Below are 16797 nucleotides of genomic sequence, written 5' to 3'. Positions count from 1 at the left end.
GGCAGTTGTGCAACAAAGTAAGTACACCGCCCGCTAGCCCGCTGACAAATGCGTATGCGGGAAACAATGCGAATTACACAACTACCACCGCTAAATCACTCAACACGTGTTTCACCCCTCCACGGGGCATCTTCAGGAGTTATGTTACACATGTACAACAAATAATAAATACAATGTTATGTTTATATGTATGTTTATATATATTTTTATTACGATATAATTTCGTTGTATTTATTGAACAGCTATTTTTATCATCATTTCAACTGTAGAACGACGGTGGGACGCGGCTTGCCTTTAGCCTCTTTCATCTGGGCTCGCTTGTCCATCTTATGAGTGGATCATCATCGTCGCTATCATTTGTTCTACCTTATAGAGCTTGCCTTATAGATTTCTAATTGAACTGGTTTTAAAGCGTTGAATCCGCTCTTCTGATAAATTTAAGAAGGTCGTCTATCAATCACTCTATACTTCAGAACCTTAAAGTTCCAGCGCCCATCTGTTCTCAGCCCTAATTACACAGAATGATATAATTATTAACATATATTTCTTTCCTTTCAGTCGAAGATAAGTTAAAGGAGAAGAAAAAAATAAAAAAGTTATTGTAAACTCTATGCCTAAAATACTTATTAAATGGTTGTGTTTATACAAAGAAATGAAATGTCGTTTCTTTAACGTATTCTGCATGTAATAAAATAATTGATTTTAACAATAATACTTTTTTATTTCAAGTTACTTTTGGCCACATGAAACAAAATTACCTAAAAATATTCTTTAAATTGGTACATAAATCGCCACTTTTAAATTTATTTGACAGTTGATGTGATACAATAAAATGACGAAAATCAATATTAATTCATGATACTTAACATAAGAATGTCTATCAGGTGTTTACAATTTAAAAGGAAAAAACTAGAAAAGACTAGGAAAAGACTAGACTGCTTTTGGAGTTGTAGATATAAGTATGTGTGCTTATGATGTAGAACGGATATTTAACGGACTTTAATAAAACGGTATAATAATATATCAAAATAGTTTCAATAATTTAAAAGATTAATTAAATAACTATTTAAAATGAATTTTATTGATAAAAAATATCGGCGAATACAATGTTTATAGTACAAGCAAATATATTTTATAGAATAAAGTGAAATAAACGAAATATATTGTGCAAGCGATAAAATTTGATACACTGAACGAAGATGCCATTGAAAGGTGTTGTAGTAACAGTTTTGTTTTCAACGTAGGTAACTATTATCATTCATCATTATCGTTACGTATTTAATTTGAAAACTAAGTTGTAAAATCACATATTTCAATAATTCGTCGTCGTTGTCGTTTCTGCCCGTAGACACCCACTGCAAGGCATAAGCCTTTGCCAAAGATATCGAAGGAAGGATATACCATAAGCGCCACGCTTGGCAGGCGGGTTGGCGATCGCAGTTTGATGATCATTAAGTAATACTTATTTAGATGACACGTTGGTTTATTGAAATAGCATATGTGTAGTTTCAGCACATAGGCAACCACCACAAGCCATTGACTTCTCCAAAAAAAATATATATAAGCAAAAATACCATAATTGCTGCGCTTGGGAGACGGGTTGGCGATCGCAGTTTGATGATTATTAATACTTATTTAGATGACACGATGGTATATTGAAATAGCATATGTGTGGTTTCAGCATACAGGCATCTACAACAAGGCATAGACCTCTCCAAAAAATAATTTTATGAGCAGAAATACAATAATTGCCGCGCTTGGCAGACGGGTTGGCGATCGCAGTACGTAGAGAACGCTGCTGCTCAGTCTCTAAAAATTTGTTTGTGAGCAATGGCAATCCTATATAAATAATGCACAAAGTATAATTTATATGAAATCGTATCCCGGAAATCGAACTCGCGACCTAAAATTGTAAGTCTCAATCCCTACATTAATATATTTTTATGATGCCTTGAGATGAAACAAGCTTACAAGCTTTCTAAATCTAAACTTATGTTCATTTATATTTTTTCTACATTTATGAATATTCGTATCAAAATGGAAAAACATTACGTATTTTTTTAAAGTACTATTTTAATTTTTTGGCGATTTATAAAGACGTTGTAGACATATTAAGAATTAAAATTTAATGAAAGTAACAATGGTGTTTTTACATTCGATCATATAATAAAAATTTACTTTTGCGTCATACTTAGCAAGGTCTTAATATTCACATAGTGATATGTGATAATAAATGTATAATTAATTATGAAAAATGTCCCCCGCCTTGTAGATAAACATGAAATTATTTTAATAATTATATTTTCGCGGCGTTATCTTGGATTATATGGGTTCAACGATAAATGTTATTATCGATATAGAAACTGAGATTGTATCGATTGCTATATAAGTTGTTTCTTTGTGGGAGTCCTAATAGTTTCATCCTTCTGTCAAAGCAACCAAAATAAGGTTAGTAATATTTTAATATTTTTCTATATTATTAAATTTATATAACCAGTTGTTGAAGTACACAGTATTCTTATATTTATATTATAGTTATATAGTTGAGCGCTGGGCACCGTAGTATGTCATATCTAGATGCAAAAAGAATATTAACATAGCTTGGTTACGAAATTATTTATAATGTTGCTAACATGAGTATAATCATTAAGCTAGAAAATAGATGTTCATGTTATATATAAAATGAGAGATAGTGATTGACTCATAGAAAAAATTTGTGTGTTGAAAACATTATGAATGGACACATTCGATATGTATATCTATGATAATCTGGACATAGATGGTAGATTTTGGTGAATAAGAGTATAAATAAATATAAGAAATTACGAATACATAAAGTTAATAAAAGAAATAAAGAATATTTTGTAACTCTTTTATGATTACTCTTTATGTACTGTTTTGAAGTGTATGGTATTACAATTCATTGTAATTTAATGTCTTTGAATTATCATACTATAATTTAGCGTTGTTTCAGCCCATAGATGTCCACTGCAAGGCATATGCCACCTCCAAAGATATCTATGGGAGGTTATACCATAAACGCAACGCCTACCAAAGGCGGGTTGGCGATCGCAGTGTGGTATTATAGTACGCAGAGGACGCTGCTGTCTATCTTTCCGAAACTTGTTTACGGGTGACAGCCTGATGTGTTTAATACACAAAGTGTGAGTTATAAAACTCTGTACTGGGAATCAAACTCGCGACCTATGATTACAACTTTCGCTTCTGTACGACTAGACTACCACTGTTCGACTTGAGAAGTTTATTGACAAAAAAAATTCTTTCACAGAGTGAAGGGTTTTTTTTAATAATGATCAAGCTTTACAATTGAATTCTCTACTATTGGATTAAGAATATTGTGAAAGTAACCTAAAAAAATATACACCTAAGTTTGTTGAGGACTTCTCAGAACAGGGATGTAATTATAGAGGGGCGCAATCTGATTCTAGTTTCTATAAATTAATGCTCCTCTGGCATTCTTCTCATTATTATGAAGTGGATAAAAATATGTATAAATACGTTTTTTTTTTTTTAAATTATTGTCAGTGTTTTATTCTCATAGGTAACAGGAACCACTAATAAACTTTTTTGTTTTTTTAACTTTTGCTATTAATTTTACTCTCACACTAATATCGTGTAGGATGCTTCGGTTAATGCTGTTGTTGGCCGCCGGGGTGTTGGCCGTGGCTTACAAGAACCCCCATTATGCCCCCGGCCGCTCTACTATGGTCCACCTCTTCGAATGGAAGTGGGACGACATTGCAGCTGAGTGCGAAAGATTCCTTGGACCAAGAGGATTCGGTGGTATTCAGGTAAAAGCATCAGCAATTTCTCTCTTGTTTATGAACTAGTATGAACACCTAGTTCGATGATGGATTAAAAATAGATAAGTGCCAATGTTTTGATGTGTGTGTCTAAATGTGTAGAAGATATTCAGTTTTGCACAATGGGTTCTGATCTTCACATCAGAGGAATTGTTTGAAAATATTAGAGCTGTGAATATATATAGTAAACATTTATAACATCTGCTATAAAGGGTGCTATATATCTGTGGTCAAGATCTATCGACGTGCGGTTTGACGGAGCAATGCGATGTCTCGATTCAATTTGTAGGAGGCGTTGACCGTAGAGCGATTATATACATTATGCTTCACATTAATATCTGGTGAACAAACAGGATCACTGGTTACAGATGGTCAGAGATGTAATAGCTTTAAATGGATGAACGTATAGATCATTTATCAGCAAAAAACTTAAAAGTTTTTACACCTTTTTCTAATCAATCCTTATTCAGTAATCACTTTGAAATACGTTACATTAATAATGTTTTCTAAAAGAATGCGGCAGACCATTAACTTCTTGCAGTAGTCTGCAGAGTCAGAGAGGAAATAATAGTTAGTTAATTTTAATATGCAATGATCAAAATTTTGACAACGCTTTTTCTTACGTAGTTTCTATTGTATTTGAAACTATTGATTTTTAGATAGACAGCGAATGAGCCTTGTATTCTCCTTCTTAAAGCTTTCACACCTATAACTAATCAGCCTGTATGTAATATTTACGAAAATGACTTTAGATTTCACCGCCCAATGAAAACCTGGTGATCTGGTCGAGGAACCGGCCATGGTGGGAGAGGTACCAGCCAATATCTTATAGACTGATTACACGTTCTGGAAACGAACAGCAGTTCGCTAACATGGTTCGCCGATGCAATAATGCTGGTGTAAGGTAAGAAAATGTTTGTAAAACATAATCCTGTTCAGGTGGAAAACATTACACTTACATTACATTCATATGATTCCGTCACAAGAAAGAATAGATATATTTTTTGGGTGACTGATCTTTTAGTATATAAAGATAGGCTTTATTCGTTCTTTCAGTGTCGATAGCAACGTATGGTTAGAAACATTTAAGGAAAGTGTGTTTTATGGTGGTAAAAATGATGTGCAATTTAACTAAAAATTTTTTTGTAAGTAAAAACATAATTTTGAGTAAAAACTTCTACGTGTGATAAATTGATTTAGAAGTATTTGGAGATGTATCCATTTGAAACTTGGTTTCAAATACTCTTAGTGAAATCGGAGGACTCATAGTAAATGGAGAAGTGTGTGTTTTTAAAAAATCCATTTATTTTAAAGACAATTCAATAGCATAAATTCTTCCATCCTGTTAATAATTATTACATGTCCTAATTAACTAGCACGTGTAGCTAAGATATATTCAACATTCGTATAAATTTATTATGAATAGCAAAAATAACTACAGATACAATATATTCTAGAATAAATATATTTAAATGGCAAAGATTATAAGGATTACTATAAAATTAAAAATACTGTTATATTACGTAAATAATGTTGTTATTATAAAAGTAACAATTTCCTAAGTAATTTAATATTGTGCTATCGTGGAATACGTCTAAATGCTGGATTTTATAGCAAGAATCTGTTTTTATAGAGTCCATTAATAATAGGTGGCACAAAAGTAACGTCATTACGTGAACGCACCTTATTTTATACAAATAAGGCCAAATATCATTATGCTTTGACATTTACGATATAAATAAATAGAGAATTAGTTGTCAATAAAAGATAGAGAATATCTGTATATCTCACATTATGATATTACTTATGCACAACCCGTTACTTGTTTATTAGCTAACCTAATCTAATTTAAAAATTCAGTTCGCTTGATGCACTTTTTGCCAAAATATCTTTTGCAAATTATAAACAGCATATTTTTAGTTATAGCTTAATCCCAAATTTTCTTATTTTTTTAACAAAAATCAAGGCTTAATACTAAATGATTCAAACAAATTTCACTTTGTTTTTGTACGTGAAGAATTTTTAAATTATTTGGCAATTTTTTTACCTGTGCCCTGTTATTGGAAACACTACATATAAATTAAATATATTTTACGTAACTTCCAATAGTTGTTACGTTACTTGAATAACTTAATGATAGTTCAAGAAAACATATTCAAAATTTAATACTTCAACATTGTATGTAATGAAAGATTATATTAAAAATGTCAATATCATAAATTCGGATCGGAGAATATGTTCTCGCTTTATTTACTCGCAAATTCGTCGACTCAATTTTAATGAAATATGCTCACAAAGTAAATATTCAGTAGAGATTTGACTTTCTTTGTTTATCCAATAAACAGTTGTAATAAAGCTTTTTCGTATCTCTTGTAAATTGAATTCTTCAACATTGATTTATATCGTCGGCTACTGAAACACTGTAACTGAATTGGTCTCTAAAGACATGATCGTAACCCGGGATCAAATTTACTGCCTAAAAATAAATACTGCGTTTATTTTCGGGAAAGGTTACAGTATATTTTTGTAGGCTGTGAATGAAAATGTAATTTGAAGGGACATTAAAGTGCCGAAAGCTAGAGTCATTTACATAATGTTGCTTTTAATTGTCCGATCCCTTTTGTATAACCTTTTGCATTAATATTCGTTGTGTCAAATAGTGATCATTGTTTCAGGCTTAAATTTATAAATATATATCACTATCATTTCAGCTGTAGGATGTTCACTACTGGGCATGGCCTTACCTGTACGTTTTTAAATCCGTGTGAGATCGACTCGCATTAAAAGTTTTCTGTCGACCTTAACAAGATCAGCTTGTAAGTGAACGTCTCAAGTGATTGCCATTCAGTGATCTCCACTCCCGAACCTTAAAGTCTTATAAGGCTGTATTGCGCTTTATATGACTTTCCCACTGTCACTTCATTTGATATTACTAAAAAAATATTAAAATACATTACGTGAGCAGTTATTTAACACTGAATCACAATTTCACTGAGTTTGAGGTTATTGACTGTAAAGGGCGATTATCATTCTTCACTGACTATGCTCGAGGGCTTCCTCAGTAACTTAAATTCGGGCCGCTGTAATAATTACTTACCTGGATTGGGAAGTTACCACGTTCTTACGTAACGTGTAGTTGAGAGTCTTGGTACTTGTAGGTGTTGACTGGACGGTATTACGGTAGTACGGTACAGTATTAATCTGGAAGCTGAGTAGGAATTTGTTGTATACAGGTTACGTAAGGAATAGAAAATCTAGCTAGGTAGGAAACGTACTAGTTAAAAAGGCACGCACCAGATTATCTCTCTTGAGCTGTCACTTGAAATAGGTTTAGCGTTCCGATTCCACCATGACTAACATTGAAACACGTTATGATTAATTATTATTATTGGCATATAATTTATTACAACAAATTAATAATATGTAATAACTTTATTGTATATAGATTTATCAAACTATATGGAGACAGTTGAAGTATAAATAACGGGTAGTTAAAATGTACATATAAACAAAACAGGCACATATACAAACATACATATATAAGTATATAGCGTATATACTTACAATAAATACGCTGTAATACGTAATTATAAATACAAATATCAAAGCGACTTGGTTCGCATTTGCTTCAGAAGGAATAAAAAAACAGAGAAGTAAAAAAATGATTTAAAAGGTAAATACTCATAAGTTTTTTAGTACATTAACAAGGCCTGAGAGTGTAAATATTTTCTTTAAAACAATTACATCGTCCGATTATTTGGTATTACTATATTAGAAAATTATTTCAAATTGTCTAAAATAATAACGTTTCGTATTCTTGTACGTTTAGGATATACGTAGATGCAATTATCAACCACATGACTGGTACTTGGAACGAAAACGTGGGCACTGGTGGAAGTACAGCTAACTTCGGTAATTGGCACTATCCCGCCGTTCCGTACGGCAGAAACGACTTCAACTGGCCGCATTGTGTCATTTCCGGTCATGACTACGGGTGCTGTCCTGATAGAGTAAGTTTTTTATTGCTATTATATAATATTTACAATTGAAAATATGTTTGTATTTCTCATATTTAGACATATATAGAAGCGCAGTTTACAATATCTGAAATAAAAAAAATTTGTTGTAGAATTTCTTTCGTAGCGTCATGATGGTGAAGCAATTAAATAAATATTTTTATTTCGAATAAACTACGCGTTCACACTTAAATATGTATTTGTACAAATTCCATTTTCAAATTCTTCAAGAACTTAGCAATAAACTAGATAGTTACTTTTGTAGATGTGTCGTAAGTAATAATCTTTAGAAAATATTTTACTGCTTAAGTATATCGTATAATTCTATTTGGTTGTAACGAAGTTAATCTAGATTTTATTAAGGGTTCTAGAATGAATTGCTAAAATATCTTAAGTTTGTTAAGTTGCGTTAATAGAATTGAAACATCATTTCATGCAATTAAGAGCAGATATGATGAAGATGATGAATCGACTATCCCTCAGTGCTCTTAACAAAGTGACCGTTCGGAGTTGTTCAGTAGAAAATATTTATCAAGCAATAAATAACATTAATATCAAATTTTTGTTAGATTGATGCTTATTTTTAAATATTATTATTATAAAAACACTGGAAAATAACAATTTGTGTAATATATTAATAACAAAACAACAAATTGATTCGTACTTTTGTTTAAATTTTTTTAGTAACTTAATATAAAAAAGCTTTAAGTTTAATTTACTGATTTCTTCATATGCAACATCAATCAAATTATCATAATTAACTAGTATTGCATATCGAAGAAATCTAATGTTAATCGTACATATTTGGTTGTGTTTAAATTTTATTAAGTAATATAATTATTATGTCAGCCGTACAATGTCCACTGATGGACCTATCCTCCGAAGATTTGAAATAAGACCAATCAGAAGCGAATTGCTTTTAGAGTTTTCCGCTAAAATTAATTAACGTTTTCCGACCACCTATCGTCTATACACCTTGTGCACGGACGCTGAGCTTTCTGGACCGTTATCACAAATTTAGAACCTTAAGGCCGCATGGCGATTTATTCTACGTGTGATGTGGGCTGCTTACTTTAACTTGCCGATTTGCAAGGCTTTATCGGATGCTTTCATTTATTCATGAATATCCTCATTTCCAATTCGAGCACGTAAAAAATCTCAGGTATACTCCGTTCAAGGGCTTGTTAAACAACTGTGAGCTTGCACATGAGGTCCATAGGGACTACGTTTCTTTTGTTATGTAGTACATTAATTGAATATTTTTACTTTTTTTACTTAGGTCCGCAATTGTGAGCTATCTGGATTGAAAGATTTAAATCAAGCCTCCGGACATGTTCGTAACATGATTGTTAACTACATGAACCATCTTATTAACTTAGGAGTTGCTGGGTTCAGGTAAATATCCTCGTTTACATACATGGTGATTGATTACAGATGTAAATGTTTTAAGGGGTTAATGTATAACTAATTTATTGTCAATTAGTGTATGGTTTAACCCACCCAAAAGTTAATGTTTTCAGAAATAATAAATAGACAAACAGTACTGCCAGAAGTTACTGGCTTGTTGCATTCTAAGAAAAAAATATCGTTACATACGTTTCACCTAGTGATTGAAAATAAGTGTGAAAGTTTTAAAGTATTACTCTGACAAATGAGCTTTACATTAACACCATATTTAAATTTTAATTCTTGAAATAAATGTTTCCTCCATTTATTTGATTTTGTTAATAGAATTGACGCTGCCAAACACATGTGGCCTGGAGATCTCCGTGCTATTTACGACAGGCTAAATAATCTTAACACTAACCATGGATTCCCCTCTGGTGCACGGCCATACATTTATCAGGAAGTCATTGACCTCGGTGGCGAAGCTATCAGGCGAGAAGAATACACACCTCTTGCTGCAGTCACGGAATTCAAATTTGGAATGGAATTAAGCAGAGCGTTCAATGGAGGCAATCAGTTGAGATGGCTTTCAAATTGGGGACCGTCTTGGGGTCTCCTAGCTAGCGGAGATGCGCTAACCTTCATAGATAACCACGACAACCAGAGAGGACACGGAGCTGGTGGTAATATTCTTACTTACAAGAACGCTAAACGTTATAAGGGAGCGATTGCTTTTATGTTGGCCCACCCATACGGCCAGCCTCAGTTGATGAGCAGCTTTGACTTCCACGACACGGAAGCAGGACCGCCGATGGACGGTAGAGGAAACATTATTTCTCCATCAATCAATTCTGTACGTATTTACTTAAATATATTTTAATATTTGAATTGTAATTATTTCTGAACGCTAACTAAAGAAAATAGTGGAACTGTGGTGGAGAACAATGACGCATATGTCCACATTTTCCAGGTAGAAGAAATTTAACGTTATGTGACTTATTGACCACTTTATATAAAATTTACGTGGTACATTAGTTTCTCTCATACGTTACAACTGTATGTAGACTAGTTGAACCAAGACATTATCTTTGTTAGCTACGAATAATCAATTCGAAACTTGAAAATAAAAGAAATACTAGAAAAAAATTTTTATAACGTATTAATTCTAGATACACAATATTGTTAGTTGATTCTTTTTTTACACGCAAATAAGCGGAATAGTATTCGCCATGTGAAAAGTATGGATTTCCAAGATTAATGCCGTAAAACTCAATATTTTGCTACCTGAATAAAATCTATTAAGACTTTCTCAAGTTCTGGGGTGATCAAAGGATAGTTGAATTATTTTTTATGTAAATAAATAATTTTGTGTCGGATTAACATATTCTTTAATAGATGAAAGGTTTAATTACGTATGCTAAATTGACTTTAATAAATTCATTTCTTTGGAAGCTTTGAAAATAAATATTTGGTTTACATAATGTTTGTATATTTTCTTATTGTAACAATTGTATATTAAAGATTTGAATTTTAATATATAAATAAACTTAAGATCAATTTGGAAAAACATGATAATTTTTTTTCAGGATGGTTCATGCGGCAATGGATGGATCTGTGAACACCGTTGGCGTCAAATCTTCCAAATGGTTGCCTTCCGTAATGTGGCAGGGAATACCAACATCAACGACTGGTGGGACAACGGCAACAACCAAATAGCATTCTGTCGCGGTGGACAGGGCTTTGTAGCCTTCAACAACGAGAACAGAGATCTGAACCAAAGGCTTCAGGTACTAACTAAGACATTCTTAAATATATATATTTCACGTATATTACATTAACGTAGGAATTTTTCAATCCTTCATCAGTAATATATAATCAGTTTTTATGAGGAAATATAAAAAAAATATCGTTATACGTTGGCTGTGTACGAAAATACTTCTACTTATAATGGTAAATAAGTTACCCGAATATAGAATTTATATACCTATTAACGACATGCTAGCTTAGCGGTAAAGGACAGAGTCTTTCGATCTAAGCAGGTTTAATTCTCGGGATACAATGTTATATAAATATATAAACATTGTTATATATAATTCACACTTTCTGTATTTATTACTATATTACCACACCGCGATCGTCTATCTGCCTGCTAAGCGTAACGATTATACAATGTGTCCCATAAATATCTTTGGTGGCGGCCTATGTCTTACCTACTAGTGTAATTTTTTAAAGATTTGATTTGACTCTTCATTAGTTTGCGTTAGTTCTGGTAGTATATGATTAAATTGTTTAACTTCAGTTTTGATCAATGATCGTGGATTCGATTCCGAACAAAGATTCGTTTCACTTTTACCATCATAATTAGTGAAAAATACTAAAACAACGTTCAAAATATTTTCTGTTTAAAAATCCGAAACATATATGTATAAATGGCTATATATGTGTATGTGGCTGGATGCGTTTGTTTTTTATAGAATGTTACAAGTAACGGTTCATTTTTTTCAGACATGCCTTCCGGCTGGTTCGTACTGTGATGTTATATCTGGTGTTAAGAGTGGCAACAGATGTACGGGCAAAACCATAACTGTTGGCAACGATGGTCGTGCAAACATTTTCATTGGTGCGAACGATTACGACATGGTACTGGCAATCCACCGTGGAAGCGAGGTAAACAAAAAAAATTTTGGCTTCTTAAGAATACCAAGGCGATTCTTCAAGAAATATTTAGAGGAAATCTGCCTCTGTAAAAAAGAAAGAACAAATGTTTATTCATCACAGTTGCAATATAAACAAATAGCGGGTTATATGATATAAAATAAAACAAAAGAGGTTGGTTGCGGTAGTGAATGGTAGGTGATACATAAAATGTGGTGTATGCGCAACACATTACAATGCTGATTTTCAATGATCATTTCTGTGAGTACATGCATTACAATTAAGAACGCCATAATAATTAAAAAACTTATCAGAAGAAGTTTATTATCTTTACGAGCTGACTCATGAGTGCACGTGAACATAGAAATAAAAATAAAACAATTCTCAAATGTCACTATTTTCTAATATTAGAAATAGGTTCAGTTTAGTAATTCCGTGGCTAAGCTACCACCGGCCGGCGGAAAAGCCGGCCAGATACTCAATTGTTTTTTTTAAATGAACTATAACAATGTTTGATTTCGTTCAAATGGTTTCACTATCCAAGTTCCTCAGAGATTAACAAAAAACTATTCATTGCCTATTGATTTATATATTTAATAATATATTTTAAATTAATATCTAATAAAAGGAAGGTTGACGATATCTTGCGGAAATCACTTATACATATATATATATATATATATATATATATATATATATATATATATATATATATTTATTAAGGTAGAATAAGTAAACTAAAATATTTCTTATAGAACAGTGATAGCTCAGCGTTAAGGACTGAGATTTATAATCGTAAGACGCAGGTTCGATTCCCGGTGTACAATCTTATATAATTCACACTGTGTGTATTGGTCACAGACAAGTTGCCAGAGGATTGGCAACATTTGGCGTACCATAATATCACATTGCGGCTGCCAACCCAACTACTATGCGTGGCGATTTCTTTAAGGTTGGCTTATGCCTTCCAGTGGGCGTCTATAAGCCGGAACTATAACGACGATTATTTTTCATAAAATAAATAATAGAAATATAAGCTACTCTATAGTTTTCTGTTTTACCGAATATATGTACTAACAATAATTTTATTTCGTTTCAGTCAAGACTGTAAATACTTGGATTAACGAAGTCTAAATCCCGCCTGGAAAACGTCATATATCAATAAAATACTGCACTGCACGTTAACCGGAAAACCATTTTTTTCTTTCCGGCATTTACATGGTTCATATCGCATTTACTTCGAAAATAAGTAACGTTTTTAAGGACATACATTTTCATAATTCGAACAAATTGTATGTATTTTAGTCACAACCTAATAGTGTACATTTTGTTTGTAATATACCCAGTTCCTTACCCAGTCTATCTAATAAAAACTCTTCTCTTAAGAAATTGCAGTTTATTGACATTTCTCGCTCAACAGTGATAAGTTCATTACACTAAAGTCCAATAAACAGACAATAAACTCTAGAATAGCGCCATATATGACATGTACTATTTCAAAATTGTTCAGCTAGTCGATTTAAAAATGTTATAATACTATAAAATTCATGTATTAGACCTTTATGATTAGTAAAATGTCTTCAAGGCAACGTCAGTCATAGATATAAGGGAAAATATTAATGTTTCTATCCGTTTACATTATGCTAGATGTATCATTTCGTATGTAATAAAATATTTTAGCAGACTTCTTTACTTTTATTTTTCAAATTTCCTTTTACCTTTTTTGATTATTTAGCCGATGATGTTATTATTTTGAGACCTGCTTTTATTTTCCTCTTGTATTAGTTGAGCAATTAAGTTCCCTTTGTTTTTCAGAAGATAGTTTCAATTAATGATGATTAGTCGACTTGGACAAATCTAAAACATCACGAATCAAGCGTTGATGTATAGTAAACATACTGCTTTAAAACTTTAATTATTATTGTGTTAAAAACTTGTATATTTAATTGTTATTTCCAGGAAGTTTTACTTTTTTTATTTAATAAAAGAGAAGTATAGTATATAGTAGCATAGCCAGTTAAAAAAATTAACAAAATTATTGTTCAAAAAGAGACAACGCCACTCTACTGGTTTAATCGATACTGACAAATGTCCACGTGAAGGAAGGTTAAAAATATTCGAAAACAATCATTACGTTTTCAGCCATAAGGCATCGTCCACTGCTAAACAAATGATTCACTCAAAGATAGTCACATATGAAATTAAATGAATGACAACCCTGGTATAAGCCTCCTGATTTATTTTGTACCAGGAGGATAAAGAAAAAAATACTAACAATGCTAACTGCTAATCTAATGAAAACACTAAACACTACGAACAGTTTATGAATATTAACATTTAAGCGTTGGCAATATATAGCTTCTTAACTGTGCAATTAAATTATAACTACTTTTAATAATATTTTATTAGGTACAAAAAATATAGGCATAATATATATTTTGTTTGAAATTTAATTTTAAATTACTTACACTACAGAGAGTAAATTACACGCTTTGTTACAATTTTATTAATTAATTTTAGGCTAAGTGTATAAATTTATTTAACAATTATTTATATACTCTAGAAGTAAAGTTCGGCGAGCTATAACAGACACACAAAATTTTGAATAATAAATTAATCTGGAAACCAGATAAATCTGCAAAACTAATGAGCGTACGCGCTCCTTAGTAATTAAAAAGAGATAATTTAAATAGCAGAAATAAAAATAAGTTTGTGAATAAAAATCTCTTTTAACCCTTAAATGCATAATGATGAAAAACTGCAACATACCACTTAAAGAGCATAAGTAACAGTAAATGGGTAGTATAGTATATCTACAACATAAGGTTTTATAAAAATAAATAAGTATAAAAAAAGAACTTCTATATTTTTTCTATTTTAAGTGCATTGTAGTGTACTTATTTGCAAGGTATATATATTATTAAAGTATAAATAAGTGTCATGCATTTAAGGGTTAAGGATACTTTTAACGGATACTTTCTCCAACTTGATTGGTCTCCGAGGAGGGTAACGCTCGTCGTCATTGTCGTTTCAGCAGATAGACGTCCACTGCAAGGCATAAACAACCACCAAAGTTATCTATCAGGGGATATAATATTATCGCCACGTTTGGCAGGTGGGTTTGGCGCGAGTATAATGTGATTAATTCCCTATAATAATCAGATGTCTTAATGATCTTTGCTTTAAAAAATCCTAATTCCAAAGGAAAAAAAAGGGACCGAAAGAAGTCTCCGTGGGGTACTTTTGTAACGATGAAAGGAAAATTGGATGACAGATAAAAAGATGAGAGGAAAACAGTATGAAAACAAAAACCAAGGAAAGAGTCTTGACAAGGCTTTTGTCATTTTCAACACTATACTGATACAAAAAATTAGATTCCAGATGCCAGAGTATGAAAACAAAGTTATATAAGTTATTAATTAAAATGTAGTTAGAGATTATAAATGTATTCGTATTAATTATTGAAGTTTAATTTTATTATTTTTTAAAATTACTATGAAATCGTACGCTATACTTTGAGGCCGAAAGGTTTTCAAGTGGCGACCTAGTTACAAGGTGTCGCTCGATGCGGGCAGTGGAAGACCGGTCATCGTGATGATCTTTGAAGGCTTTGCATTAAGCATTTATCGAATGGAAAATAAAGATAAGAATTGTATTAATTATTTTTCTTTTACAACATTGATGGGATTTTGTTTCGTTGTGATTTATTTTTATGCTTTTGCTACAGACAAACAGCTTAACAATTATTTCCAAAACTGTCGTACCGGCTTGAGTAGCAACCTCTAACCAGGAGTCTCATTTATAAATTATATATCGAAAAATGCAAGCGGATATTGTTCCGACAACAACGATTCCTTATCTAATCTGGCCTTAATAATAATAAAGTAACAGTAGCTAACAAGGTAAACAAATTTAAAGTGCTTCACTGTTTACTATATCAGAAACGTGACGACAGATTTGTAATCATATATCTATTTCAATCTAGAAATAGCGATGGAATGTAATTAAATTTACTTATCGTTAAATAATACTGTAATCTTATATGAATGGCACGCCGGTGGGTTAAAGAATTTTATTCCTATTTCATCTGTTTGTATGTTTTTGTGCGATATATGTTTTTATACCATTCGTATAATAATATTATTACGTATTTATCTCATTTACGTTACATGTGTAACATATTTTATTATCCTAAATATGAGGACTATTTGCTATAGTAATAAAAAATTTTGCTGAAACTAAATAATGTTTTATTTAATGAAAATATTTTTTGTAGATCATATGTTTTCATTCGTACATTCATATGTCAATCATATATTTTTATCAGCGTGTGTTGATTACGTTTTAAAGTATATAGTATGTTTTAACGTTTATTACATATTTTAAAAGAATTAAGGTTTTATTTTTAACATTAGCTAGGTAGATTTTTGTGAGATATATTAATTGGAATTGTCTAAATTAACAAATAGGGGGGCGTTTTTTTCAGGCAAATGCTATTAATTTATAGTGATTTTATGATAAAAATAGAATAAGACAGAATGTAACCTATCAGCCTATATATTTACCACGTAATATAAATAATTTAACTTATATCTGAATTCGTAGGTCCCACTTGAATAAGAAACGTCTAGTTATTCTAGAAGATACACATATTAGTAAATAGACCAAACATTGCAGACGGCCCATCGTCTATTTTCCATAGAAATCACAGCCGCATTATGTAAAATCCGATTTCCGCTAAGTCCTCGTGGGCGGTATTCTATTGTTTCACTGCCACACCGCAGCCGTCTGGGTAGGCACCCATTAGCCATGTTACAAGTTTCTGACGTCAATGTCTGTCATCGAGTTGTTTTAGCACAAACTTGTACCACTGACGTATATACGCAGTGCGCTTTGAATACGTAACTACGGTTCAA

The 16797-nt window shown here is 31.8% G+C and overlaps 1 protein-coding gene across 1 annotated transcript; it reads left to right on the top strand.

The window, feature by feature from the left end:
* Positions 1-2373: 2373 nt before the first annotated feature.
* Positions 2374-13121, top strand: LOC137933116 (alpha-amylase 4N-like). Its single transcript, XM_068776897.1, has 9 exons — positions 2374-2448; positions 3641-3812; positions 4577-4728; positions 7654-7834; positions 9120-9235; positions 9572-10079; positions 10813-11013; positions 11732-11893; positions 12981-13121. Exons 2-9 carry the CDS (start codon positions 3642-3644, stop codon positions 12990-12992), a joined length of 1503 nt encoding a protein of 500 aa, XP_068632998.1. The 5' UTR covers positions 2374-2448; position 3641; the 3' UTR covers positions 12993-13121.
* Positions 13122-16797: the final 3676 nt, after the last annotated feature.

Source organism: Battus philenor, unplaced genomic scaffold (genome assembly GCF_028537555.1).
Source record: "Battus philenor isolate CCGP_79_NKW_IND1 unplaced genomic scaffold, ilBatPhil1.0.hap1 SCAF_13, whole genome shotgun sequence".
NCBI classification, from domain to species: domain Eukaryota; kingdom Metazoa; phylum Arthropoda; class Insecta; order Lepidoptera; family Papilionidae; genus Battus; species Battus philenor.
This window is presented reverse-complemented; position numbering and strand designations above follow the sequence as displayed.